At 43.2% G+C, this 25,700-nt stretch overlaps 1 protein-coding gene, 1 long non-coding RNA gene and 1 pseudogene across 2 annotated transcripts; 1 reads left to right on the forward strand and 2 right to left on the reverse strand.

Annotated features, from left to right (window-relative positions):
- The first annotated feature begins 211 nt into the window (after nucleotides 1-211).
- On the forward strand, nucleotides 212-1,830 carry LOC111591347 (uncharacterized; annotated as a pseudogene).
- A 2,812-nt stretch (nucleotides 1,831-4,642) lies between these two features.
- LOC109945963 (uncharacterized) lies at nucleotides 4,643-5,818 on the reverse strand. The gene is made up of 3 exons (XM_020552359.1): nucleotides 5,702-5,818; nucleotides 5,051-5,558; nucleotides 4,643-4,690 (listed from the first exon to the last, which is right to left on the reverse strand). The coding sequence occupies exons 2-3, from the start codon at nucleotides 5,555-5,557 to the stop codon at nucleotides 4,643-4,645; spliced, it is 555 nt and encodes a 184-aa protein (XP_020407948.1). The 5' UTR covers nucleotide 5,558; nucleotides 5,702-5,818.
- Nucleotides 5,819-9,446: 3,628 nt separating this feature from the next.
- On the reverse strand, nucleotides 9,447-10,387 carry LOC103654818 (uncharacterized). Its single transcript, XR_566351.1, has 2 exons — nucleotides 9,906-10,387; nucleotides 9,447-9,833 (listed from the first exon to the last, which is right to left on the reverse strand). It is a non-coding gene; the product is annotated as an uncharacterized lncRNA (long non-coding RNA).
- Between the last annotated feature and the right edge of the window lie 15,313 nt (nucleotides 10,388-25,700).

A 25,700-nucleotide genomic window follows, 5' to 3' on the forward strand; every position in this document is an offset into this window, starting at 1 on the left:
AGCGAGTTGGAGCAGGGCAAGGCACGCGCGGAGGCCTGGGCATCCATGGCTAATGACCGTTGGCCATGGGGAGGCGGTGCCTTGAGAGCTGCTCGCGCGGCCCTGGCGGAGGTCGAAGACGGCGCGAGGTGCAAGCGAGGCCACAGCGGAGATGGAGCTCACATTTAGGTGCTGCAGCAACTGCCGGCGAGGAGGGGCCGCGTTGGGCGCCATGGAGGAGAAGCTCGTCACCATAGAAACCGTAGGGAGCAGGAAGATGGGAGGCTAGTGCACAACGGTCAGGTAGGAGAAGATGGAGCAGCGAGGTAACGAGGTGGGTGGCTGTGCTCATCTGCTTAAATGAGGGATTTTTCTCTCAAATTACACGTATATATACTAACAAATTAGGGTTAGGTTTTTTTGGGTTTAAATGGGCTGCCCCAAAATACTAATTGGCTCCACTAATTCATTTATATTTTATTTTATGGCGTTTGATTAAGCACGGATTATCGAATGAATATTTTCAACTGTTAACTATCCAAACACTGATTATTAACCTCGTACGTACGTAGTTCAGTCTAATAACGCACACAGACTGGATTATGAAATTGAGTGTGTTCTAAACACGACATTATATTTTTATTTTTGAAACACAAAACCAAATTGGCTAACGACTAATTCGTCTTTAATTAGTTCGGACTTGACTCACATTATTTGCTTAGTTTATTTTTACATCTGTAACTTATGTCGTCGAGTTCTAGTAAATTCATTTGGGACAGAAGTCGTGAGACGAAGTTGAGTTTCCAATTCATTGTACGATGGAGTCGAACGAGATTCGAACTTATTATTTAGGGTTTTTTACATTGGTCCTCTTAGTTTCGCCACGGTATTCGTTGCTACCCTTAGTTTTTGTCCTTACTCAGTTTTACCCGATTCTCGTTCCTGTTGCTCACAAATACGCCTGGACGCCGTCTCCGTCTACTTTCACGTGTCTTACAGGTCGGGCCCACTGCGAAAAAATCCCCACTCCACTCGACAGCATAGGAACCGCGCCCGCGCCCGAGCCCTCAACCGGCCGCCGCCCACCCACCACGCCCGCCACGCCATTGGTAGGAGCTGCCACGCCCGCCGCGGGAGGGAGCAAGCGCCTGGCCAGAGCTGGGCGGCGGATCTCGAGTTCGAGGTCCTCGCGGCGGATCTGGAGCCGCCACGCCGAGCTCGAGTCTGCGGATCCGGCCGCCCCGTGCCTCTAGTCTGCGCGCTCTGTTCCCGCGCTCTGTGCCTCCAGTCCGTGGATCCGGCCGCCCCACCGGGAGGGACCCGCTGCTTCGTGGGGGCGGCCCGCCGGGAAGGAGGAAGACGTCGCCTGCCTCTAGCCTCTTGAGTTGGTCCGTGCCCACACTTGCCTCCAGTCCGCGGATCCGGTCGCCCCGCCGGGAAGGAGAGCCGGGAGGGATCCGCTGCTCCGTGCCTCCAGCCTCTCGAGTTGGTCCGCGCCCCGCGCTTCGTGCCTCCAGGTTAGGGTTTGAGTTCGGCCGCCTGCAGTCCTCCAAGGGTTTAGGGTTCGGCCGCCTGCAGTCCTCTAGTTGGTCCTGTTTGTGATATAACAGTTGTTGCTAACACATTGTTGCGATATAACAGTTGTTGCTAACTCAAATGCTAAACTGTTTGTGTTTACTAGCATGGATTCACGCATGTCGCGGGCAAGCGGCTCCTCCAATGGAGGACAAGGATGGCCCAGTTATGGTCCGGTGTCGCTGATCCGCTGCCCCAAATGCGAAAGGTCAGAGTCGCTCGTGAGACTAAGATCGAAAAGGTGGGAGAACGGCAACTTTGGTCGAGAGTTCGTGAAGTGTGAAAGCAAGTCATATCGAGATAATAAGGTCCATCCTTGTTTTATCCATTACGGTTGATTTCATTTTTGTGCTTACTGCTGAATTGTGAACCCCTATTTGGATTGTTTAGGTTGTTAAAATATGCAATTTTTTCATGTGGATGGACGATTATGTCAAGATGCTTGAAGGGGCAGGGTTGGTGGGTGGCTCTGGGGAGATGATGGCGTCTAATATGTGGGATGAACGAGCAGATGTGACTACGAACTGGGACAAATTTGCTGCCGAACTGAAGAAGATGAATGACAACATGGTCGAGTTGAAGAAGATGTTTGGAGCCGTTTATGCTTCTATGATTTTTATTCTATTCCTTTTCTTTGTGATGAACTATAATTGTAAGCGCTAAATATGGGATTCATGGTGAACCTGTGCTGAATATTTGTGATGTTGAATTGTGATGGACATTTGTGGTGGTGAATTGAGTATGTGATGGCATTCTAGTGTGGAATTTGTGTGCCATGATCTTTTAGTGTTAAATCTAGTGGGAGACAAATTTATTTGAATTCTGGTGTCATGAGATTTGATTCAGGAGACATACTGCAAAAAAATGGACATTACATAATTCTGTCGAAAAATCCAAAAAACAAGTTCCATACTGCGCTGCAGCCATTGATCGAACCTAGGACCTCCTGCAGTGTGAGAACCAGATTACCATTACACTATGTCGTATCTAATGTGAAGTTAGAGGAAACTAAATTATCTATATGTTCCTAGTTTGGCTTATAAGTATGTAAAACAAGGTTCAAAAACAAGTTTATATGAAATTATAATTTTAAATTTGTACCTTTTGTTCATCTAACCTTTACAAACTTACTTCATGCATAGGTGTCCATTTTTAGGATTATTTACTAATTTCTGTGGTTTAATTGCCTTTCCTAGCCAGAAAAAATAAATAAATAGTAAATATGGTCAATAAATAGATAAACTTGGCATGGAGTCATGTTTTGGTCTTAGTTGCTTAAGGTAAAAAATTCAGAGGATTATGCAAAAGTTTGAATATAGGTGCTTCACAAACGGACACATACCTCACTAAGTTTCATGACATTGGACTACAACTACATGGTTTGAGCTACATTTAATAGTTTTGTGTGGTTTATTTCCAAGGAAAATGTACAATTTGTTCATCTATCCACTACAAACTTACTTCATCCATAGTTGTCCCTTTTTTGGACTATTTACTATTTTGTGGGTTAAATGCCTTCCTAGCCAAAAATAAATAAATAAATAGCAAATTTGGTCAAAAATTAGTGAAACTTGGCATGGAGTCATGTTTTGGCTTTATTTACTTAAGGTAGAAAATTCAGAGGATTATGCAAAAGTTTGAATATAGGTGCTTCACAAGCGGACACATACCTCACTAAGTTTCATGACATTGGACTACAACTACATGGTTTGAGCTACATTTTATAGTTTTGTGTGGTTTCTTTCCAAGGAAAATGTACAATTTGTTCATCTATCCACTACAAACTTACTTCATCCATAGTTGTCCCTTTTTTGGACTATTTACTATTTTGTGGGTTAAATGCCTTCCTAGCAAAAAATAAATAAATAAATAGAAAATTTGGTCAAAAATTAGTGAAACTTGGCATGGAGTCATGTTTTGGCCTTATTTACTTAAGGTAAAAAATTCATAGGATTATGCAAAAGTTTGAATATAGGTGCTTCACAAACGGACACATACCTCACTAAGTTTCATGACATTGGACTACAACTACATGGTTTGAGCTACATTTTATAGTTTTGTGTGGTTTCTTTCCAAGGAAAATGTACAATTTGTTCATCTATCCACTACAAACTTACTTCATCCATAGTTGTCCCTTTTTTGGACTATTTACTATTTTGTGGGTTAAATGCCTTCCTAGCCAAAAATAAATAAATAAATAGCAAATTTGGTCAAAAAATAGATAAACTTGGCATGGAGTCATGTTTTGGTATTAGTTGCTTAAGGTAAAAAATTCAGAGGATTATGCAAAAGTTTGAATATAGGTGCTTCACAAACGGACACATACCTCACTAAGTTTCATGACATTGGACTACAACTACATGGTTTGAGCTACATTTTATAGTTTTGTGTGGTTTCTTTCCAAGGAAAATGTACAATTTGTTCATATATCCACTACAAACTTACTTCATCCATAGTTGTCCCTTGTTTTGGACTATTTACTATTTTGTGGGTTAAATGTCTTCCTAGCCAAAAATAAATAAATAAATAGCAAATTTGGTCAAAAATTAGTGAAACTTGGCATGGAGTCATGTTTTGGCTTTATTTACTTAAGGTAAAAAATTTAGAGGATTATGCAAAAGTTTGAATATAGGTGCTTCACAAACGGACACATACCTCACTAAGTTTCATGACATTGGACTACAACTACATGGTTTGAGCTACATTTTATAGTTTTGTGTGGTTTCTTTCCAAGGAAAATGTACAATTTGTTCATCTATCCACTACAAACTTACTTCATCCATAGTTGTCCCTTTTTTTGGACTATTTACTATTTTGTGGGTTAAATGCCTTCCTAGCCAAAAATAAATAAATAAATAGCAAATTTGGTCAAAAATTTGTGAAACTTGGCATGGAGTCATGTTTTGGCCTTATTTACTTAAGGTAAAAAAATGGATAAAATATATTTTAATCGGACCTCTGATTCAGTGAATATAGTTTAATTGGACAAAATGTAAAAAAAAGGCCCAAGGAAGGTTTGAACCCAGCACCTCAAACACCTAACTACTAACACAAATCACGTTTTGACAAAGCAAATATATTTGACCAATTACATGCGTGGGGATTCAAGGAACAGCAAACCGAGCACTTTCAGTGACTGAACAAGCAACAGAAATGGACAGCAATAGAAATGGACAAGCAACAGAAATGGACAAGCAAACCGGCAACAGCTAAATTCAGTTGCATCCAGATATTTGAGTTACATCCAGCTAAATTCAGCTACAAGTCCAAATTCAGTTACATCCAAATTCAGCTACAAGTCCAAATCCAGCTAAATTCAGTTACAAGTCCAAATCTCAGCACAAGCAAACTGAGCATATTCAGTTACATCCAAATTCAGCTAAACCGAGCACATTCAGTTACAAGTCCGCAACCGAGCACATTCAGTTGTACCAATGCATGGGTTATCTGTCACCCATTCTAATATTGCATCTGCACACCATCTACTTTTAGCTACCTTATGTGACTCTTTTCTTTCACTTGGACAAGTGTGAGGAGATGGATTCACTTTGACCTGAATAATTGTACTATTCTGCATACAGGAAGCATGTATCCTCCACTGACACCTCTCAAATACGCAATGAACAGTCATTCTTGTTGGCTCACTCTTTTCAATTACATAATCATACTCACCTTTGATGCAATAGGTAGCAAGTGCATTCCTAAATTCGGTCATCGATGTAAATGTGCTGCCTTCTTTTAAGGATGGATTATCTCTGTCATAATCATTTCTTGGTACATCATCACCCTCTCCTTGCTCATCTACCCCCATAGCTATGTTTTCCTCCTCCTCCTCTTCATCAGTCTCTTCAAATTGTGCCCCTGTGAAAATGTCTCCATCATAGTCCTCGAATTCTAGCATATCCCATTTGTCAACAAACTCAGGATACTGTCTTTCATCATCATCAGGTGCAGCAACTACTTCTATTGGTTCAACCTCATCATTGGGAATAATATGATTCATCCTATTTCATAGGAAATAACGACTTTAAGAACTCATATAGTAGCCAACATTTATAGAGAGTACAGGGCATGAGCTGAGAGAAATGGCAATGGCGTGCGGGCGGCTCACCGTGCTTCCCCAGCGGTCGCGCGCGTCGATGTTGGCCTTCCAGCTGAGCAGCACCAATTCTTCAAAAAAAAAGCTGAGCAGCACCCTGACGACGTCGCGGTGGCTCTAGCACGTGGCGATGTGCAGGGCGGTGTCGCTGTCGAGGTTAATGCTGTTGACGTCGACGCCGCTGCGCAGCAGGCCCTCGATTCAATAAGACAATAACCCTGTCAAAATCGTGCAGGTCAAGATTGTGGATTTTGTGCAGGGTGAACGCTGCGCTAATTGGACGAATGAAAGTCAACCGAGAGCTTACCCCGGACCAGGAGCAACTGGCCTCCGCCGCCGACGCTGGAGCGTTGCCGTCCCCGGTGGCCAGATGTGCTGAGCGCTGCAGCGAGCGCGCCGAGCCGACCGACAAGACGGATAGGCGCTGGAGCGCGAGCAGGACCGACGGCTGCACAGGCTTCTCCTTCCACGACGAAGCTACGCGAGCAGAGGCGCAAACTGGGCTAGCGGCGGCTGGAGCTCGAGCAGGACCAGCGGCAGCGGTGCTGGGCCGGAACGCGAGGATCTGACAGTCGTGTGGGCGTGAGCAGGGACGCAAACCAGGACTAGGTGGGCGGTAGCCGGAGTGCGAGTAGGGTCGGCGGCGGCGGTGCTAGGCCGGACCACGGTCCGCCGGCTGTGGTGGGTGCGAGCGTGAGCTGGAATGGGAAGATCTGAGAGATTGGGGAATACGAGCGTGAGCTGGAATGGGAAGATCAGAGAGATTGGGGAATAACAGAGAAGATTGGGAAAACGACGTTGGTGGTGGTGGGTCCCAAGTGTAAGTAACAGAGATGGATGGTAACGGCATTGGTGGGCGTTGCTGAGTAGTTTTTGTGCAGCAAGTGTAGAATTGAGGAGGATGCAGAACTACGGGTAAAAGTGAGTAACATGTCTAAACTAAGGATACAGATGTAAAAACCCTATTATTTAGTGCGACGAAATAATCCAAATCACGCGAGGTCTCTGATATCACCTAAATCGACGAAATGGATGTGACTTAGAGTTTATTATATTCACTAAATGAATTGTTTAGGTTCGAAATTGTTATTTAGCACGTGACGAACACTTGGGGTGTTACAATTTATTCACTACCTGCCTATGTTTGTTGCATTAGGTTGTAGAAGTTGTTTGGAAATATTTGCTGCATTTATTCTTGATTACCTTTGTTTACCCTATCCTTGTTACCTGGGTAAATTAAGTACGCTTAGAAATGATTAGGCATGATTAGACGGTAGAAGTCGGGTGGTTTCCTGTCACCTGCGAGATATAGGTGGTTACCTTATGCTTAGTTTGGATAAAATCATCGGGTAATATCCATGATAATATGAAGGTTAAACTTTGAGACTGAACGGAGTTTTATGGGGAAAATGTAGGCTATAGTGATTTCGTCTGTGTCGATTAAGGACGGTACCGTTGTAATCCCGCCTGTGCTTAAACACTTAGCCTGTTCCTAATTCTTATGGGAAAAAAGAATTGACTGTCCCCATGGCCTGCCTAAACGGATTGCACCGGAATAGTTCATTTGCTGCAAGATTTATGAAAAGCTCTCGTCTTCCAAATAAGACCTAGTACATGGGCAGTAGTTATTATTATTACATACACCTGTTACATGATGATATATTATAGATATGTTCGTTCATTGTAGGATACCAGAGTACCAGACTAGCTACGGATTACAAGTCATTTCCTTGGTAAAATGTCATACAGATGCAGGATGCTTAACTTAAAACTTTTGTATTGCTAGAATAGCTTGCTACCTATATATATTTTATCTAACCATTTAGAGAGTGACTCACAACAGGATAAAACCATTAGGAATCTTGAAAAAACCAATCATGAATGATGGAAAAGAAATTCATCTAAATGCTTCAACTAAAAAATGCTTGTTTGCATATTTCAGGATGGATATTTTTAACCAAATATCTATACTTAAAACTTCTAATAAGATTTAGTTAAAATTACATTAGCATACATAATTGGGTACGGATGGTTAAAATTCGAGAAGGATACAAGAGGGATCGAATAATAATTCAGGTGGGTAAGAAACATGTATCGGATATTAATCGGGTAGATAGTGGATATTTGTCAGATAGTTTGTCTCAATAATATTAGTTATCAAACCGTTCAACAAACCAATAATACAAGAGATATATAACCATATATATGAAAGCTCAAATATATACTCTATCTTAATTTCTCGCTGCAAACTGTTAACTCCTTATCAGCAACTAAGGTGTTGTTTGGTTAGAATTACGTAAACACAAACGGGAATGTAGTGGATATGCGGCTGTAATCCGAAAAAATGTAACAAAAGCCGATGATTGTTTAGTTTGGAAAACATCCGAGGAAACGGGAAGTGGCAGCAAAGGGATCTGTTTCATTTTTGTTTAACGATCTGGCGTTATCACCACTTTAACAAGCGCTGGATCTGATTACGCAGTATCTATTTACTTCATGCTGGAACCAAACACGAGTTACGTAATCAGCTTGCTCTGTAATCTGACCCCGGAGCAAAACTGACGAACCAAACACCACTTAAGGGCCTGTTCGGTTAGCTCTCAATCCATGTGGATTGAGCGGAATTGGATGGGTTTGAATCCCAAACAGCTCAAACTTCTTCACAATTTTTTCCAATCCCATCCAATCCATGTGTATTGGGAATAACCGAACAAACCCTAAATGATCATCCTGTTGTATTATGTCACAATAGTATATTAATATGTGCAATTGCTCTGCTATCATTTGCAGACTTTTACAATTTGAATAAAGTGAGGATAAGGTATTGTGGTGGGGCGTCCTTCTTTGGGGATGTAAAAGATGAATTGTAGGTCTGATTTGCTTATTTTCAGCAAATTATGCTTAATATTTGGTAAGTACAATTATTCTTATTCTATGCATTCGTGCATAACGGCTCAACATTCAGGTGTTGTTTAGTTCAAGAAATGTAACGTAAATGGTAACGGTAATGGTTTACACACGATTACTGGCGATAACAAGTTTGAATAGGCTGGTATCAATTTTTAGTGTGGTATCTGATTACGGTTGGACTAAAATAAATATGATTTAACGTTATCAGTTACCTATTATGTTACAAATATGTGAACCAAACGGCACCTCAGAGGCTAGGGTATGAGGATTGAGGAAGCAGTTATGAACGTCCCGGGTACCCGAACCCCACCGCACGGGTACCACTGTGCCAGACACCCAGACAGTCACGTAAGCCACACCCGTCCGTCTAGTACCGTACCTAACTCAAGATTTATAAATATTACCAAATAACAGTGACTCTATATCATATCCAGGTGTATATTATCCGGATAATGTCCGTAAATTGCTTCTCTTCTCTACCCTAGTGTTGTAACACAAAGTGCTATGGACCGATCAACAGCCAATGGCCAAGGTAGTCAAATACATTTCAATGCCCAAGTGGAAACCTACTTTCCAGCTGAATCAGGATAGCCATCCCGTAGAAGACCAAACCTTTGTTGCCTCCATCAGACAGTGTACGGGACCGGGACTGAGATTTTCCATCACTTACGCTTCAGAGATGGAGAATCAGGTGCACGGGCGGAGACCTTGATACTGACCTAGAAAGGTGGCTCCTGGAAACTGACCCTGCACAATCACCCCGTGACATTTTCGTGGCAGGAGGTGAACGGCTCCGATGCGCTCAACTACGTCTCAATTGGCAAAGTAAAATAAAATAAATCATAACAAAGAAACAACCACAAGAATGAGCTACGCATATCGATTGGAAAAGAAACTCCAAATTAATTGTTTCAATCATTAGGAGATACTATTCCATCCATACCAAATAATAAATCGCTTTCACTTTTTTTACATAGATTTTGCTATGTATTTAGACATACATTATATTTAGATACATAGTAAATTGATGTACCAAGAAGTCAAAAGAACTTATAATTTGGAACGGAGGGAGTAAGTAACAAACAAAAATGACTGTCTATTCAGAATTGGCTCGATGGCGTGTTATCAGAAATAATAAAAGTTGATAACCATACAAAAAATATTTAACTATAGCATATAAATAATAATAATTTATTTTCATTGGCGTTGACACTGTCTCTGGCGGGGCTCCGACGGTGATCGATATCGGGAACCCTGGTAAACCATGTACCTATATAAGAGGGAAACATAATTTAAAACTCTAAATCAATGAAAACAATATATGAAACTTTGATTCAATTACCTGTCACGGTGATTTCTTCCACCAAAATGCAAGCGATCAATAAAAGGTGAATGATATTATCTTGCAAATGAGTATCCCGGAGTAAAATCACGTCTACGACTTGTGTGTTTTGGTGACCTATCAGGAGAATCACTCCTAGATAGGCTCCTTTCATTGTCTGGTGTTATATTAATAAAGAAATTTATACAACCGATTGACCAAACTTAGTGATCGAACTTATTTAATAGAGAAACACTAATAGGTAGCAACTAATGTTAGTAGGTATAATAGGTATGTGTTTGTTTTGAAAATACAAAGCCAAAACCTCGGTACTGATACAAAACAAAAAATGTAATTGTGACTTCACCACCAAATTCGATAATGTTTTCTTTTTATAATATACATAATAACACCAATCTAAATTGTTTTACTCCATTATCTCACAACATGCATGCAAGCATATATTACAAGATAGTTTATTTGAGAAGAAACATATTGAGAGTACCAACAAATTATCTTTGGCTAGCCTTACCATTTATATATGTTAAAAGATGTGTCCTTACATCCGAGCGCCACATAGCTCATCCAGTTTTTATTGTGTTATTCACACATTTAGTATTAACTCATCTCACACCCAAAAAATGACCCTCGCAGTTTTTTATTATGTCATTCATGCATCTAGTATTACTATAAGCTTAGCTTACAACAACAAATGACCCTCACAGCTAGTTCATGTGTTGTGTTGTATGCACTACCAAAAAAATTCTACAAATGCTCTCTCACACCTAGTTCATGTGTTCAACGCTTAACTAGCATCACACTGTTCCATGTAGTGTTATGTTTTCAACTTTTTAATGCATATAAACATGTTTGAAATTTAAGATAGTGATGTGTGTCTACGGGAATCTCGTAGAGTGATTGAGCACCGTTCAAAACCAAGCTCTATTTTTGGAACAACGTCGCCCATCGGGTTGCCAATCACATGTTTGGGTGTATACAATCCACGCTCTATAAATTATTATAGCAAGTGTAGTACACTGGTACACAGAAGCTCTATAGTGGCGGTTTTAAACCTATTTGCAGTGACGTTTTTCAGAACCGCCAGTGTTAGGGGTCAGTAGAAATAATTATTTATCTAGGCGGGTGGCGGTTGAGAAAATAAAACCTCCAGCGAAAATATTTTTCAGGAAACATAAAATAGATTTTCAAAATAAAAAAAATTAATCTAATTAGGGTGACCTTGCCCGCCAATCTCCATCGCAAGTTGCGGCATTTTTCGCGCGATCGGTGTGTATTGACCCCCGAGACCCCACCCTCGTGTGTACCCTCCTCTACGACCCCACCTATCACTTATTTGGTATCTAGACAGCAGTTTTGTTGCTTATATATTATAACCAACTGAGTGTAAATTGATTGATGGAGACCGTAAATGAATTCAAATAAAAAAGTTTTCAACTACAAAGTTTAATAACTTTTGAAGTTCTACAACTTTTATTTTGATACCTTTTCTATCCAATGACATTGCAAAATTGGCATTTTGAATTTGACAAATTTGAATTTAATTTTTTAGAGTTGAGATGATTTCAAATAAAATATTTATCAACTACAAAGTTTCTTAACTTTTCGATATCTACAACTTTTATTCTAGAGGTTTTATCATCCGAGATAATTTGAAAAACCAAAAAACTAAGGATAAAATGTAGAAATCCGTCTATACAAATCGATTTCTCTATGTGGTTCCTTAAGAAAATGGTCGATAGAAATTATGGATTTCTACAGACGTTTTCTTAACAAACATCCTATAGAAATTTGATTTCTACTGGCAGATTTTTAAGGCACCACATGTGAAAATAACACTCACACCGTAGGCTTAAAGTTTTTTTTACCTGTGGTATTCATGGTGAGCACGCCCGTATTTTTAATGATTACATATAGATAGCAAGGTGACCCGAGCAATTACACGTCTATCTAATATATTATATGATTTTATGCACATAGATTAGACTCTTCTCATGTTTTTCTCCCTTGAAGTATTTTTAATGTTTACTAATAATGGCTTCGTTAGCATTTATTGACATCATAAGTAGTTGTTCCACCATGAGGGATCAACGTACTATATCTCTCTTTATTAGCTGGTTAAGACTATCTCAGGTATTGACATATAAGACTTTATTTAGATACTCTAGTATTGACCCCAATCTACTTCAACACATGTAGATTGGGGTTAATACTATAGTACCCAAACTAGGCTTAAAAGATCATGTACCATATTGTTGGAGAGCAAAAATGACCGTGCGGACGGTCCGGCCCCGAGGCCGGACGGTCCGCGGTCTGGACGGTCCACACTGGTGGTGCGGACGGTCCGCGCGCGCAGAGTCAGTTAGGGTTCCGAGTTTCTTGCTACAGTTGTTGGCTAGATTCACGGAATTAACTCGGGAAATTTGTTTGTAACGGGTCCAGCCCCCTCCTCTATAAATACAGAGGAATACGACCGATTAATCATCAACAATCGAATCAATAATCAGTTTATCTCTCGTTTTTTTCTTAGACATTAGGAGTAGTTCTAGTTTAGTTCTATTTTAGTCTCTCAATCCTCAAATTCTCCGCTTCTCTTTGGCTCTACGTCGATTAGAGGTGTCTAGGTCGGTCTGCTGACCCTTGACAACACCTAGAATCTCTCCCCCTGACGGGGTCCCTCCCGGGAGCGAGATTCAGGCACCGTCGGCGAACTCCGCCGCCCCTGCGCACGCGTGGACCGTTCGACCCGTCAGGCAGGGAACACGATCCCTGCGCCAGGTCGCGGACCGTCCGACCCCTGGCTATGGACCGTCCGTGCCTATGCAGAGAGCACCGCCGCCGGTTATCATCGCAGTGATTGGCACCCGGATCGACGCCAACACACTTTTTGGCAACTCCGCTGGGGATAGCACATATAGACCCATCAGACCGGCCCTCAATGGCCAGTTCAAGGGATAACTCTAACGTCTCCCCTAGCAATATCATAGAGCCGACTTGGGAGACCTTGTCGACTGACGAACAGCTCCAGTTCGAGGAGCACAATGAGCAGCTGATCCAAGAAGCAAAGGCGAAGTTCCTGGCCAACTTCAAGGTGGACAGGAACAACAAGGTCATTCGGCAATGGGCGATATATCTGGTTGCGCTCGAGTCTACCACAAATACCCCTGAGGTAAGCGACACAAACGACCTCCAATCCCTTAAAAATTATATAGATGAGCAACGAGACCGAATACAAAATATCATAGGGGGTATGCAAAAAGATTATAGGAGGCTAGTACGTGCGCTCGATAAATCTACCGTCGCAAATTTTCCTTCGCACGAGGTTGAATTGGGGGAAAACACGTGTAATTAATCGGCTACAAGTTGTCACGGCCAGTCACAACCCCTTTATGGGATGCCGATAGACACATACCCTAAACAACCACAACCTCCTACACAAATCGGCAATAAATTAGCTGATCTGCACATGTCCGGATCGTCCGCACGTGAGCGCGGACCGTCCGAGCCAGCAACGGCCGGTCCCATTTTTACTGAGTTACCGAGACATGCGCCCGAGCAACCACGTACTGCGCAAACCCTAAACTACCCAATCGAACTGTCTGCATACAGCGATGGACGGTCCGCATACAGCGACGGACGGTCCAGCCACGTGGCCGGACAGTCTGTGCATACCGCCGGACGATCCGCGTATCCAATCGGACAGTCCGGCACCGAGTTTTTTGAGGAGGATTGTTACCTGAAACCTCATACGTCCCAGCAAAACTTCCCATCATATCCTACAGCACCCCAGCACCATAATACAACATTTCAAACACATGGGGGTGAGCACTTTCCAGCCCATAGAAGGCCGGAAAGAGACGACCGGTCCTATGAACCACATAGGGAAGATATTAATACGCCACAAAACTCAAACCAATGGGGGAAGACAACATGCTAGTATCCAAACAACCTCACCAATATTGGACCAATGAGCCGGCGGTCTCCCACCGGCTGATATTGATATAGTAAGGGAAGAGATAGCTGGGGCATTCCGAGATAAACTCGGAGTAAGCATGGTCCCTGGGGGACAATCATATCAGAGACCTTACGACAGTCGATTTGACCATCACCCATACCCCCAGGGAACCAGGATACCCAAATTCGCAAAATTTTCGGGTGACCAAGGAAAGAGCACACGCGAACACAGACCAGTTTTTAGCACAATTAGGAGAATTGGCCGACACAGAGGCGTTCTGTGTGCGTTTATTTTCATTATCTTTAACAGGAACTGCATTCGCATGGTATGCCACATTACCTCCTAGTTTTATTTTGTCATGGGAGGTTTTAGAACAAAAATTCCATGATCACTTCTTTTTCGGTGACTATGAGTTAGATTTGGTAGACCTAGTGGCCCTGCGACAAGGAAAAGATGAATCGGTTAATCAGTACATCCGTAGATTCAGGGATACAAGAAACCGATGCTTTCAAATTCATTTAGCAGAAAAACAGCTAGCAGGATTAGCCTTTAATGGATTGCGATATTATTTAAAGGAAATATTAGAAGACATCCAGTTTTTCACGCTAGCACAATTACATCAGAGAGCTTTGGCTTGTGAAAGCCGAAGCAAAGAAACTGCTAAAACGATTCGTCAAAACGTCCATATAGTAGAGTGTGACCAAAGTAGCTCGGACGACGAATCAAAAGAAGTATATGCGGCTGAAATGGTTTGGCCAAAACAGGCCGAATCTTCGGCTTGTTCCTCCTTACAACCGGTTCAAAAGAAATGGCAAGAGGAGGTTAAGTTTACATTTAATGTTGGCAAATGTGACAAGATATTCGATGAGTTGCTCAAAAATGGCAACATTAAGATAAATCATATTGTTCCACCCGCTGACGAACTAAAACGTCGTGCATATTGCAAGTGGAACAACTCTTTTTCCCATGCCACTAATGATTGTAATGTATTTCGACGACAAATCCAATCGGCCATTAACGAGGGACGATTGAAATTTCAGGAAATGCAGGTGGATACGGAGCCCTTCCCAATGAATGTGATTGACTTCGAGGGCAAAAAGGTCCTAATTCGGCCCAGCATAGCCGATAAGGGCAAAGGCAAAGAAGTCATCATCGGCGACGCGCGGAAGACCAATGAAAATAATAAAAATTTCTTGCAGGAAAATAGTGGCCGAGAAGACTCCTGGTGGGGGGAAGACTCAGAAAATTACCATCACTACCTCCAACACTGCGAGGCAAGCGCATATAGGAAACTAGACGCTAGCGCCTGTTCTGCGCATCGTGGATGGTCCGACGCACAGACGCGGACGGTCTGGGACACCGCCAGACAGTCCGGATCATTCCAGTGGATGGTCCGGCAACACCCAGGAACCACGACGACCACACACCTTCAAACCACGACGACCGGAAATAGGTACGTGGAAAACTAACACATTCAAGGCAGCTGGTCGACTGGTCAGATCTGGCCCAACCTTCGATCAATTATTGTCTAAATATGCAAAAACGAAGGTCGACCCAAGTGACCGACCAACGAAGCGACCTCGCTCACCCACTCCGGAGCGACAACAGATAAAACCGATTGGACCACCTCACCAATCGGAAAAGACGGAAGGACATAGTGTCCAGTTAAGACCTAATGTGCCTGCATGGACATCTCCACTCCCATGTCTACCTATGTGAAAGGGAAATAGGGGTTAACCTTTTCCTAATTGATTTTGGTGGTTGAAATGCCCAAAACAAATAATTGGACTAACTAGTTTGCTCTAGATTATATGTTCTACAGGTGCCAAAGGTTCAACACAAACCAATAAAAAGAACAAGTTAGGGTTCAAAATAAAGGAGCAAAAGAAAACCGAAGTGCTCCCTGGTCTAGCGCACCGGACTGTCCGGTGTGCCACCGAACTGTGTCCGATGCATCACCAGACAGTGTCTGGTGCACCAGGGACCGTACACTCTGAACTCCTCGGCTTCGGGTTTTCTAGGTGCCACTCCGCTAAAATTCACCGGACTGTCCAGTGTGCCACCGGACTATCCAGTGTGCCACCGGACTGTCCGGTGTGCCAAGCGGAGCAACAGTCGCCAGCACAACGGTCGATTCCAACGGTCGACTCCAACGAATAGTGCGCGGGCAGAGCACGCAGAGTCAGAGCGGCGCCAGAAGGCACAGCGGACAGTGAATAGTGCCTGTCTTGTGCGGCACCGGACTGTCTGGTGGCCCCACTTGTCAGAGCTCCAACGGTCAAAACCGTCAGAACCCTAACGGTTGGGTGACGTGGCTGGCGCACCGGACAGTGTCCGGTGGCGCACCGGACTGTCCGGTGCGCCCATCGACAGACAACCTCCCCAACGGTTGGTTTGGTGGTTGGGGCTATAAATACCCCCCAACCACCACGACTTCAAGGCATCCAAGATTTCAGACATCCCATTCAATACAAGAGCTAGTGCAACCAATACAAGACACAATTCGATAGAATCAAAGCCTCTCCAAGTCCCATTTCCAATCCAAACAATTAGTGACTAGAGAGAGAGTTTTGCTCGAGTTCTTTGAGCTCTTGTTCTTGTATCGCTTTCTTCCTTCCTCTTTCTTGCTTCCAAGAGTTTTCATAACCAAGGCAAGAGACACCAAGTGTGTGGTGGTCCTTGCGGGGTCTAAGTGACCCATGAGATAAGGAGAAAGCTCACTCGGTCTAAGTGACCGTTTGAGAGAGGGAAAGGGTTGAAAGAGACCCGGTCTTTGTGACCACCTCAACGGGGACTAGGCCTTCGAGGTCGAACCTCGGTAAAACAAATCACCGTGTCATCCGCCTTATTTGCTTGTGATTTGTTTTCGCCCTCTCTTTCGGACTCACATTTATTTCTAACGCTAACCCTGGCTTGTAGTTGTGCTTAAAGTTTGTAAATTTCAGTTTCCACCTATTCACCCCCCCTCTAGGCGACTTTCAATTGGTATCAGAGGCAGTACTTCATTAAGAGTCTAACCACTCGAAGTGATGTCGAGAGGATCTGCCAAGAGGGAGATGGAAACGGCCACAAGCCACGGGAAGGCTCTATCAAGGGAGTTCGGCGACAAACGAAGGGAGGAATCACCTCCCCACGTTAAGTCACACCGGAGTGGCGACAAGAAGAAGAAAATGAAGAAAATGGTCTACTATGAGACCGACTCTTCATCACCATCCACCTCCGGCTCCGACGCACCGTCTGTCACTTCTAAGCTCCATGAGCGCAAGAAGTTTAGTAAGATCCCCCTATGCTACCTTCACATTTCTAAACGTACTCCATTACTTTCCATCCCATTAGGCAAACCACCGGTTTTTGACAGTGAAGATTATTGTATGTGGAGTGATAAAATGAGGCACCATCTAACCTCACTCCACGCTAGTATTTGGGATATTGTTGAGTTTGGAGCACAGGTACCATCCGTAGGGGATGAAGGCTATGATTCGGACGAGGTTTCCCAAATCAAGCACTTTGATTCCCAAAAAACTACTATACTCCTCGCCTCTTTGTGTCGAGAGGAGTATAATAAGGTGCAAGGGTTGAAAAGTGCCAAAGAGATTTGGGACGTGCTAAAGACCACGCACGAAGGAGATGAGGTGACCAAGATCACCAAGCGGGAGACGATCGAGGGGGAGCTCGGTCGATTCATGCTCAACCAAGGGGAGGAGCCACAAGCCATGTACAACCGGCTCAAGACCTTGGTCAACCAAGTGCGCAACCTCGGGAGCACCAAGTGGGATGACCATGAAATGGTCAAGGTTATTCTAAGATCACTTGTTTTTCATAATCCCACTCAAGTTCAATTAATTCGTGGTGATCCTCGATACAAGTTAATGTCTCCTGAGGAAGTGATAGGAAAGTTTGTGAGCTTTGAATTGATGATCAAAGGCTCCAAACAAATCATCAAGCAAGGTGGCACCTCCACACCCGAGGTGCAACCCATCGCATTCAAGGCGACGGAGGAGAAGAAAGAAGAGTCTGGTAGACTCCCCATCGACGCCTCCAAGCTCGACAACAAGGAGATGGCGCTCATCATCAAGAGCTTCCGCCAAATCCTCAAGCAAAGGAGGGGGAAGGATTACATACCCCGCTCCAAGAAGGTTTGCTACAAATGTGGTAAGCCCGGTCATTTTATCGCTAAATGCCCTTTGTTTAGTGATAGTGACAGGGATAACGACAAGAGGGGGAGGAAGAAGGAGAAGAAGAAGCACTACAAGAAGAAGGGCGGCGATGCCCATGTATGCCGGGAGTGGGACTCCGATGAGAGCTCCACCGACTCCTCCTCCGACGAGGACGCCGCCAACATCGCCATCAACAAGGGTCTCCTCTTCCCCAACGTCGGCCACAAGTGCCTCATGGCAAAGGACGGCAAAAAGAAGAAGGTAAAATCTAGAGCTTCCACTAAATATGCAACATCTAGTGATGAGGCTAGCTCTAGTGATGATGAAGATGATTTGTTCACACTTTTTGCCAACCTAAACATGCAACAAAAGGAAAAAATTGAATGAATTAATTAGTTCTATTCATGAGAAGGATGAACTCTTGGATAGCCAAGAGGACTTCCTTATTAAGGAGAACAAGAAGCATGTTAAGGTGAAAAATGCTTATGCTCAGGAGATAGAAAAATGTGAAACGAGTACTAAGGAGCTTAGCATTTGCCATGACACTATCTCTAACCTTATAATTGAGAATGTGAATTTGATTGCTAAGGTAGAGAAATTAAATGGGTGTGATGATTCAATTATTAGTCTTAGAAATGAAAATGCATGGTTAATTGCTAAGATTGATAAATTAAATGAATCTCTTTCTAGCCTTAAGATTGAAAATGATAAATTAGTTGCTAAGGCTAAGATAGAAGAATTAAGATCTTGCAAACCCTCTACATCTACTGTTAACCATGTCTCTATTTGCACTAGATGTAGAGATATAAATGTTGATGCTATACATGATCACATTGCCATGATTAAACAACAAAATGATCATATTGCAAAATTAGATGCTAAAATTGCCGAGCATGAGCTAGAAAATGAAAATTTTAAATTTGCTCGTAGCATGCTCTATAGTGGGAGATGCTCTGGCATCAAGGATGGCATTGGTTTCCAACAGGGAAGCAATGTCAAACTTAATGCCCCTAAAAGATTGTCCAATTTTGTTAAGGGTAAGGCTCCTATGGTTCAGGATAACGACGGCTATATTTTATATCCTGCTGGTTATCCCGAACATAAAATTAGGAGAATTCATTCTAGAAAGTCTCATTCTGGTTCTCATCATGCTTTTATGTATAAGAATGAGACATCTAGTTCTAGACATTCTACCCATGTTAAAATGCCTAAAAAGAAAACTCCTACTGCATCAAATGAGCCCATTGTTTCATTTAAGATTGTTGATGCTTCCTATGTGCTGACTAACAAATCAGGCAAAGTAGTTGCCAAATATGTTGGGGCCAAACACAAGGGCTCAAAGACTTGTGTCTGGGTACCCAAGGTGCTTGTTTCTAATGTGAAAGGACCCAAGACTGTTTGGGTACCTAAGAACAAGGCCTAAACTTGTTTTGTAGGTTTATGCATTCGGGGGCTCAAGTTGGATCATTGATTGCGGGTGCACAAACCACATGGCAGGGGAGAAAAGGATGTTCTCCTCATACGAGAAAAATGATGATCCCCAACGAGCTATTACATTCAGGGATGGAAATCAAGGTTTGGTGAAAGGACTTGGTAAAATTGTTGTATCCTCTGACCATTCTATTTCCAATGTTTTTCTTGTAGACTCATTAGATTACAATTTGCTTTCTGTTTCTCAATTATGCAATAAGGGCTACAACTGTCTATTTACTGATGTAGGTGTTACTGTCTTTAGAAGAAGTGATGATTTAGTAGCATTTAAGGGAGTGTTAGAGGGTCAGCTATACTTAGTTGATTTCAATAGAGCTGAACTCGACACTTGCTTAATTTCTAAGACTAATATGTGTTGGCTCTGGCATCGCCGACTAGCCCATGTTGGAATGAAGAATCTTCACAAGCTTCTAAAGGGAGAGCACATTTTAGGACTAACCAATGTTCATTTTGAGAAAGACAGGGTTTGTATCGCATGTCAAGTAGGAAAGCAAGTTTGTGCTCATCATCCACACAAGAACATCATGACGACCGAAAGGCCGCTTGAGCTACTCCACATGGATTTATTCGGCCCGATCGCTTACATGAGCATCGGCGGGAGTAAGTATTGTCTTGTAATTGTGGATGATCATTCTCGCTTCACTTCGGTATTCTTTTTGTAGGATAAATCTCAAACCCAAGAGACCATAAAGGGATTCTTGAGACGGGCTCAAAATGAGTTCGGATTGAGGATAAAAAAGATAACAAGCGACAATGGCACAAAGTTCAAGAACTCTCAAATTGAAGGCTTCCTTGAGGAGAAGGGCATCAAGCATGAGTTCTCTTCTCCCTACACACCTGTTGGGGACCTTCGGCATCCGAAGGTCCTCAAAAACAGGATTTAACAGTATTTCTGGAGTACAATGTGTAAACAGGTATCCTCGGACTAAAGTTGGCATTGCAGTAGACCAGAATAATACGAAGGTTGATACGGAGCCGAAGGTGCGAGCAGGAAAGCTTCGGCGTGACAGCAAAGAGCGGAACCGACTTAAAGATGAAAAGGCTATTCAGACCTCGATAGACTACTATAGAATTATTATTAAATGTAAAGGGCATGAATGTAATTTTGTAAGGGCTGTGTCCCGTGCCTATAAATAGGTGAACAGTATCCCCGTACTGGTCACGCTGACTTGGCATTCACTTTTTGCGTCACGCTTGTATTGTCATCCCTTCTCGGCTAAAGGTACACTTGTAATTCAATAATATTTCCGTTTATGCTTGATAATAATAAATAATCGTTCATATTGTCTTTTATATCCTTTACATTTTCTCCTTCGTCATTGTTTAATGAATTTATGAAGGTATGTCCTTCATAACCTTCGTCCATAAACCATTATATCCTAAGGGAAATAATGCTTCGGAGGACGAAGGACTTTAACGATTAACATTTTCTATGTTGCCTTGTTCTTAACTCTTAGCACTTGAGAACAAGTCTCCAACATTGGCGCCCACCTCCGGTGAACTCACTTCCATTTCTTGAGCCTGTCAACACCTTCGGCAAGCATTACCTTCGTCATGCCACCGAAGAAGGCTTCAGCAGCAGGGGCTGGCACGCTGCAGCCGCTGGACCCCAATCAAGACGTCCTTTCTCTTAGAGAGGCACGAAGCCAGAAGAGGAAGGCTGCCAGTCCAACACCTCCGGAGGATGATCTGGATCAGGAAATTCAAAATCTGGAAATCCTTCAGCAGCAGGTTCAACGCAAGAAGGAGAAGATGGCCCGTCTAGCTGATCTTCAGAGACAAATAGATGAAGCTTCCGAAGAGGTTCGTCATCTTGTTCAAGATGATCAAAACCGAAGGCCTCCACGCAGAGAGCTTCACCAGGAAGACTTCCGTAATGAGGATGACTGGTATGACGATTTCCATCATGGAAACTTTGCTTTTGATGATGCTTCTCCTCTCTCAACAGAATTGCAGGCTACACCTTGGCCACAGACCTACAAGCCACCCCAGCTTCCCATATATGACGGTCACTCAGACCCTAAGCAATTCCTAATGAGCTATGAAGCAACTATATCTTCGTACGGTGGCAATACGGCAGTTATGGCAAAATCCTTTGTCATGGCCGTCAGAAGCGTTGCTCAGACTTGGTACTCTTCTCTTCGGCCAGGGACAATCACTTCTTGGCAGAAATTGAAGGATATGCTGATAACTAGCTTTCAAGGATTTCAGACGAAGCCGGTCACTGCTCAGGCTCTCTTCCAGTGTACCCAGGACCATGAAGAGTACCTTCAGGCATATGTCCGAAGGTTTCTACGATTGAGGGCACAGGCGCCAACAGTGCCCAATGAGATTGTCATTGAGGCTATGATCAAGGGGCTTCGGCCAGGGCCGTCAGCACAGTATTTTGCCAGGAAGCCACCACAAACGCTGGAAAAGCTGCTCCAGAAGATGGACGAATACATTCGAGCTGACAATGATTTTCGTCAAAGAAGGGAGGAGGCTTTCAGGTTTTCTGAAATGACCAGGGGCTTCGGAGGAAGGTTTTACCCGAGGCATGTCAGGTCAATTCACAATTCTACTCAGAATGATGATAAAGGGAGTCAGCAGCAAAGGCCACAATACTCCTCACAGGCTTCAGGGCAACAACAAAGCTCCTTCCGACCACCAGCTCCAAGAGGCAGAGGCGCCAGGGGCTTCGGAGGAAGATTTGGCGATCAACCGAGAAGAATCTTTTGCTTATTCTGCGGTGAGAACAAAGGCCATACTACCAGGATGTGCCATGTTACTATTCAGAAGCAAAAGGAAATAGCTGAAGCAGCAGCACAACAAGCTCAGCCGAAGCAGGTCATGCATACAGCTTCGTATCATTCGCCCTACATCCCAGAATATGTGGGCAATCATCCTGCAGTTTCTGTTGCTTCGGCGAGTCAGCCTCAAGCTTCCTGGCAACAGCCTCCGCCTCCACCTCCGTTGCAACAAGGCCAGCAGCCAGAAGGGAGCCAGTATACTCCACACCAGAGGGACTTCAGAGAGCAGTCCGAAGCTCGTACAGTCAATAGCACTGTGCTAGAGTCAAAGCACATCTATTGACGAATATCCTACCTTAATAGCAATCTTTTTCATTCAGTTTTATTTTCTGTAATAAAGGACATTGTTTAGGTTTCGTGTAATTAGTTTCGTTGATTCCTACAAAAAACAAATATATGTTTTCTCCACAGGCTTAAATTGATCGAAGTTCAAAGACTTGTGATAATAAGAAGGACCTTCGAACTATCAAAAATTCTTCGAAGCAACAAAAGTCGTTCTAACGAACGCAGAGTAAGTTTGACGAAGTCACAAAAAGCCGCTCCGAAGGGAGCGCAGTGTAAGTTTTTTGCTCCAAAGTCGTTCCAAAAGGAATGCAGAGCATACAGCGAAAAGTCAACGCTGATACCGCCTAAGTAAAAGGCGAAGAAGCTCCAAAGTCGTTCCTAAGGGAATGCAGAGCTTACAGCGAAAAGTCAACGCTGATTCCGCTGAAGTAAAAGGCGAAGAAGCTCCTAAGGGAGGCTTACAGCGAAAAGTCAACGCTGATTCACAAAAAGATTATGTGTTTTATCGCGCAGATGTGCGTGTACCTTCGAATATCACCTTACATGGCATAACATCATCACATCATTTTTTGCATAACATAAGCATCATACATCATGCTGCATGTGACATAAAAAGGGGGTATGATATCGATCTTCGGGAAAACGCTTTGAAAAAGGGGCAAATCATGCCAAGTCACAAGGAGAAACAATATTGATCTCTGAAGTACAGCTTTGAAGAATGTTTCTACGAAGCTTGAGCACTTTTCGGAATACTTTGGACATTATTGTGATAAATGGCAATTCTTCTTCACGAAGCATGAAAAGAAGGGAAGGTGTTTTTTCGCCAAAGACTCAAAAACGGTACGTATGTAAAGTTTCATGCATCGTAAAGAATTGAACCACAAAGTATATTACATGCAGGATTACAAGATATTACACATATTACATTTAAAATGTTTTTACAACAGCATTTAGTTTTCCCTAAGTACTACCTCTGCAGCTTCGTTCAACAGTCGATCGACAACTTCATCCATAATAGCTTCAGCCATCTTTTTAATCTCATCGTCACCCCTAGGCCGTGCACCCGGAAATACTTCAGTAGGATCTGAGGAAGGACAGGACACGGCTACATTGCTATTACAAATCGCAAACAAATCTTAAAGCCTAAGATTACAACACGATAAAAACTATTATTTAATACCTAATTGACCTTCGGCCTCTGCGCTCTTTTCAGCAGCCTCAATTACTTCTCTAGCATCGTGAATGCCCTTTTCACTTCTTCGAACAATTTCTCCGGCCATTTCTCGGCCACCATTATCCCAGATATCGGTAAAAAATTTTCCACCAATTACACTAGCTTCGGCCGAAGGATCTTTTGCATCTTCAAAGGACAAAGCAGCTTCGGATTGTGCTAAAATTTTTACATGATCGCAGCCTTTCTTCTCCAAGATGGTGGCAATCCCTCTGGCACCAGAGAAGGCGCATATATCTCCTCGGCTACTTAAAATTTCTTCGAAGGCATCAGCTTCGTGGTCGATCCATTCGATGACACCTTCGGGATTGCCTCTCGAAAAGTTTTCCTCATTTGAGAATGCGCCGACCTTGGCGAAGCTAGCCTTTAGTTTCTTAACACAATCTATAGATTTTTCATAGCATCTCTTTTTGGACGAACGAAGCTTTTCAACAGTCACTTCTAGGTGATCTGCCCATTGATCGCTGAGTTCACGCTTTGTTTCTTCAAGAATGCGTTCTTCCTTAGCTCTGGCCAGTTGTTTCCGAAGATCTTCAATTTCGCGCTTTTGAGCTTCAGCTTGAACTTTAAAAGCAGCCTCGTCTTCCTTTATTTTATTTAACAATGAGTATAATATTTTATCTTTTTCGAGACCTTCGTTCCTCAGTTCAATTACTTCGGAACGAAGGTTGCTCAGGGCTATAGTACACCCTTCGTCTTCAGCATCTTTCTGTGCTCTGAGAGCATTGCTAAGTATCAAGCCCTGCAAAGAGAAATATGTGTGTGTCAATAGGTTTAAACGAACGGAAAAATACAAGGATTTCATGTATCGTACCTTTAAGCTATTGTAAGCCAGGCTGTCGGCCAGATCGTTCTTCGACAGCACTGAGAGCCCGTCTTCTAAAGTCGGGAATCCGAAGCTCTTGCTCATCTCCCGGCAGACAGAAATCTCCTTGCTGTCGGGAAGACAATACAAGAAGTCTTCTTCTCCACTGCCATTAAATATTAACGCCCCCTTTGGATATTTCAGTTTTTGGGCATAGTGCTGGGCCTCTTGTTCTTCTTTTTCTGATAATTTTTTCCCCGAAGCATGACGGAAAATATAATCACGAATTTTGGGGGATGCTTCGGGGGCAACAACACCGGTTTCTTCAACAAAAGTTGGCTTTGTTATTTTTTCTGCCTCACTTTCCAAGGGTTTTACCTTTGCAGGCTCTGAGGGCCCAGCTTCGGCTTCAATCTCTTGCTCTGGAGCTGTAGAACCAGGAATTTCAGTTGCTGTTTCAGGAGTGACAGCAGCCTTCTTCGGAGGTGTGCTTGAAGATTTGATTGTTTCCAGTACATCTAGCACATTAGCCATTCTCTTTCTTTTCGGAGTTACGGCTGGCACTTTTTCATTTTTTGCTGTCCCAATGTTTGCTGCAGGACTCAAAACTTCTGATGTTTTGGAGCCCTCAGTTGCTTCCTTTACCTCTTCCATTTTTTCTGTGGACGGCGCTTCGGCCTTCTCTTTCGTTCCTGATAACAAAATTTTTTATCGTTCCAATTTTGACTTTATTGGCACTTCGGCCGTTTCTGCGACTTCTGGCAGTAAAGTTGGCTCGGTTGGTTTTTCAGCTTCGGATGCCGAAGAAGTTTCTCCGGTAAACTCAGGCACCGAAGCTGGTTCAATATAGCGCGGCCGATGCGTAAGAACCTTTATCTTCTTCCTTTTCGGTTCTGGCTCGCTAGGAGCAGCTGCAGCTTCTTCTTTTGCAGAGGTTGTGTTTTTTCTCTTCTGCCTTCGAATGGGATAGCAATAGTCAGGGTAGACAAACCCGATGGCATCAAATACCCGATTCAGCCTCTTCTTTTTTCGGCCTCCGAAGGCTGCTGACATTGCAGTATCTTCGGCCTTCGAGTAGGTCCCAA

The sequence above is a fragment of the Zea mays genome, chromosome 4 (genome assembly GCF_902167145.1).
Source record: "Zea mays cultivar B73 chromosome 4, Zm-B73-REFERENCE-NAM-5.0, whole genome shotgun sequence".
NCBI lineage: Eukaryota > Viridiplantae > Streptophyta > Magnoliopsida > Poales > Poaceae > Zea > Zea mays.

Coding starts and splice junctions, on each gene's coding strand:
- LOC109945963 (XM_020552359.1), bottom strand. CDS start 5,557: ATGAATCATATTATTCCCAATGATGAGGTTGAACCAATAGAAGTAGTT. Junction 4,691..5,050: donor AAAGAAAAGAGTCACATAAG/GTAGCTAAAAGT, acceptor TTGCTTGTTCAG/TCACTGAAAGTGCTCGGTTT.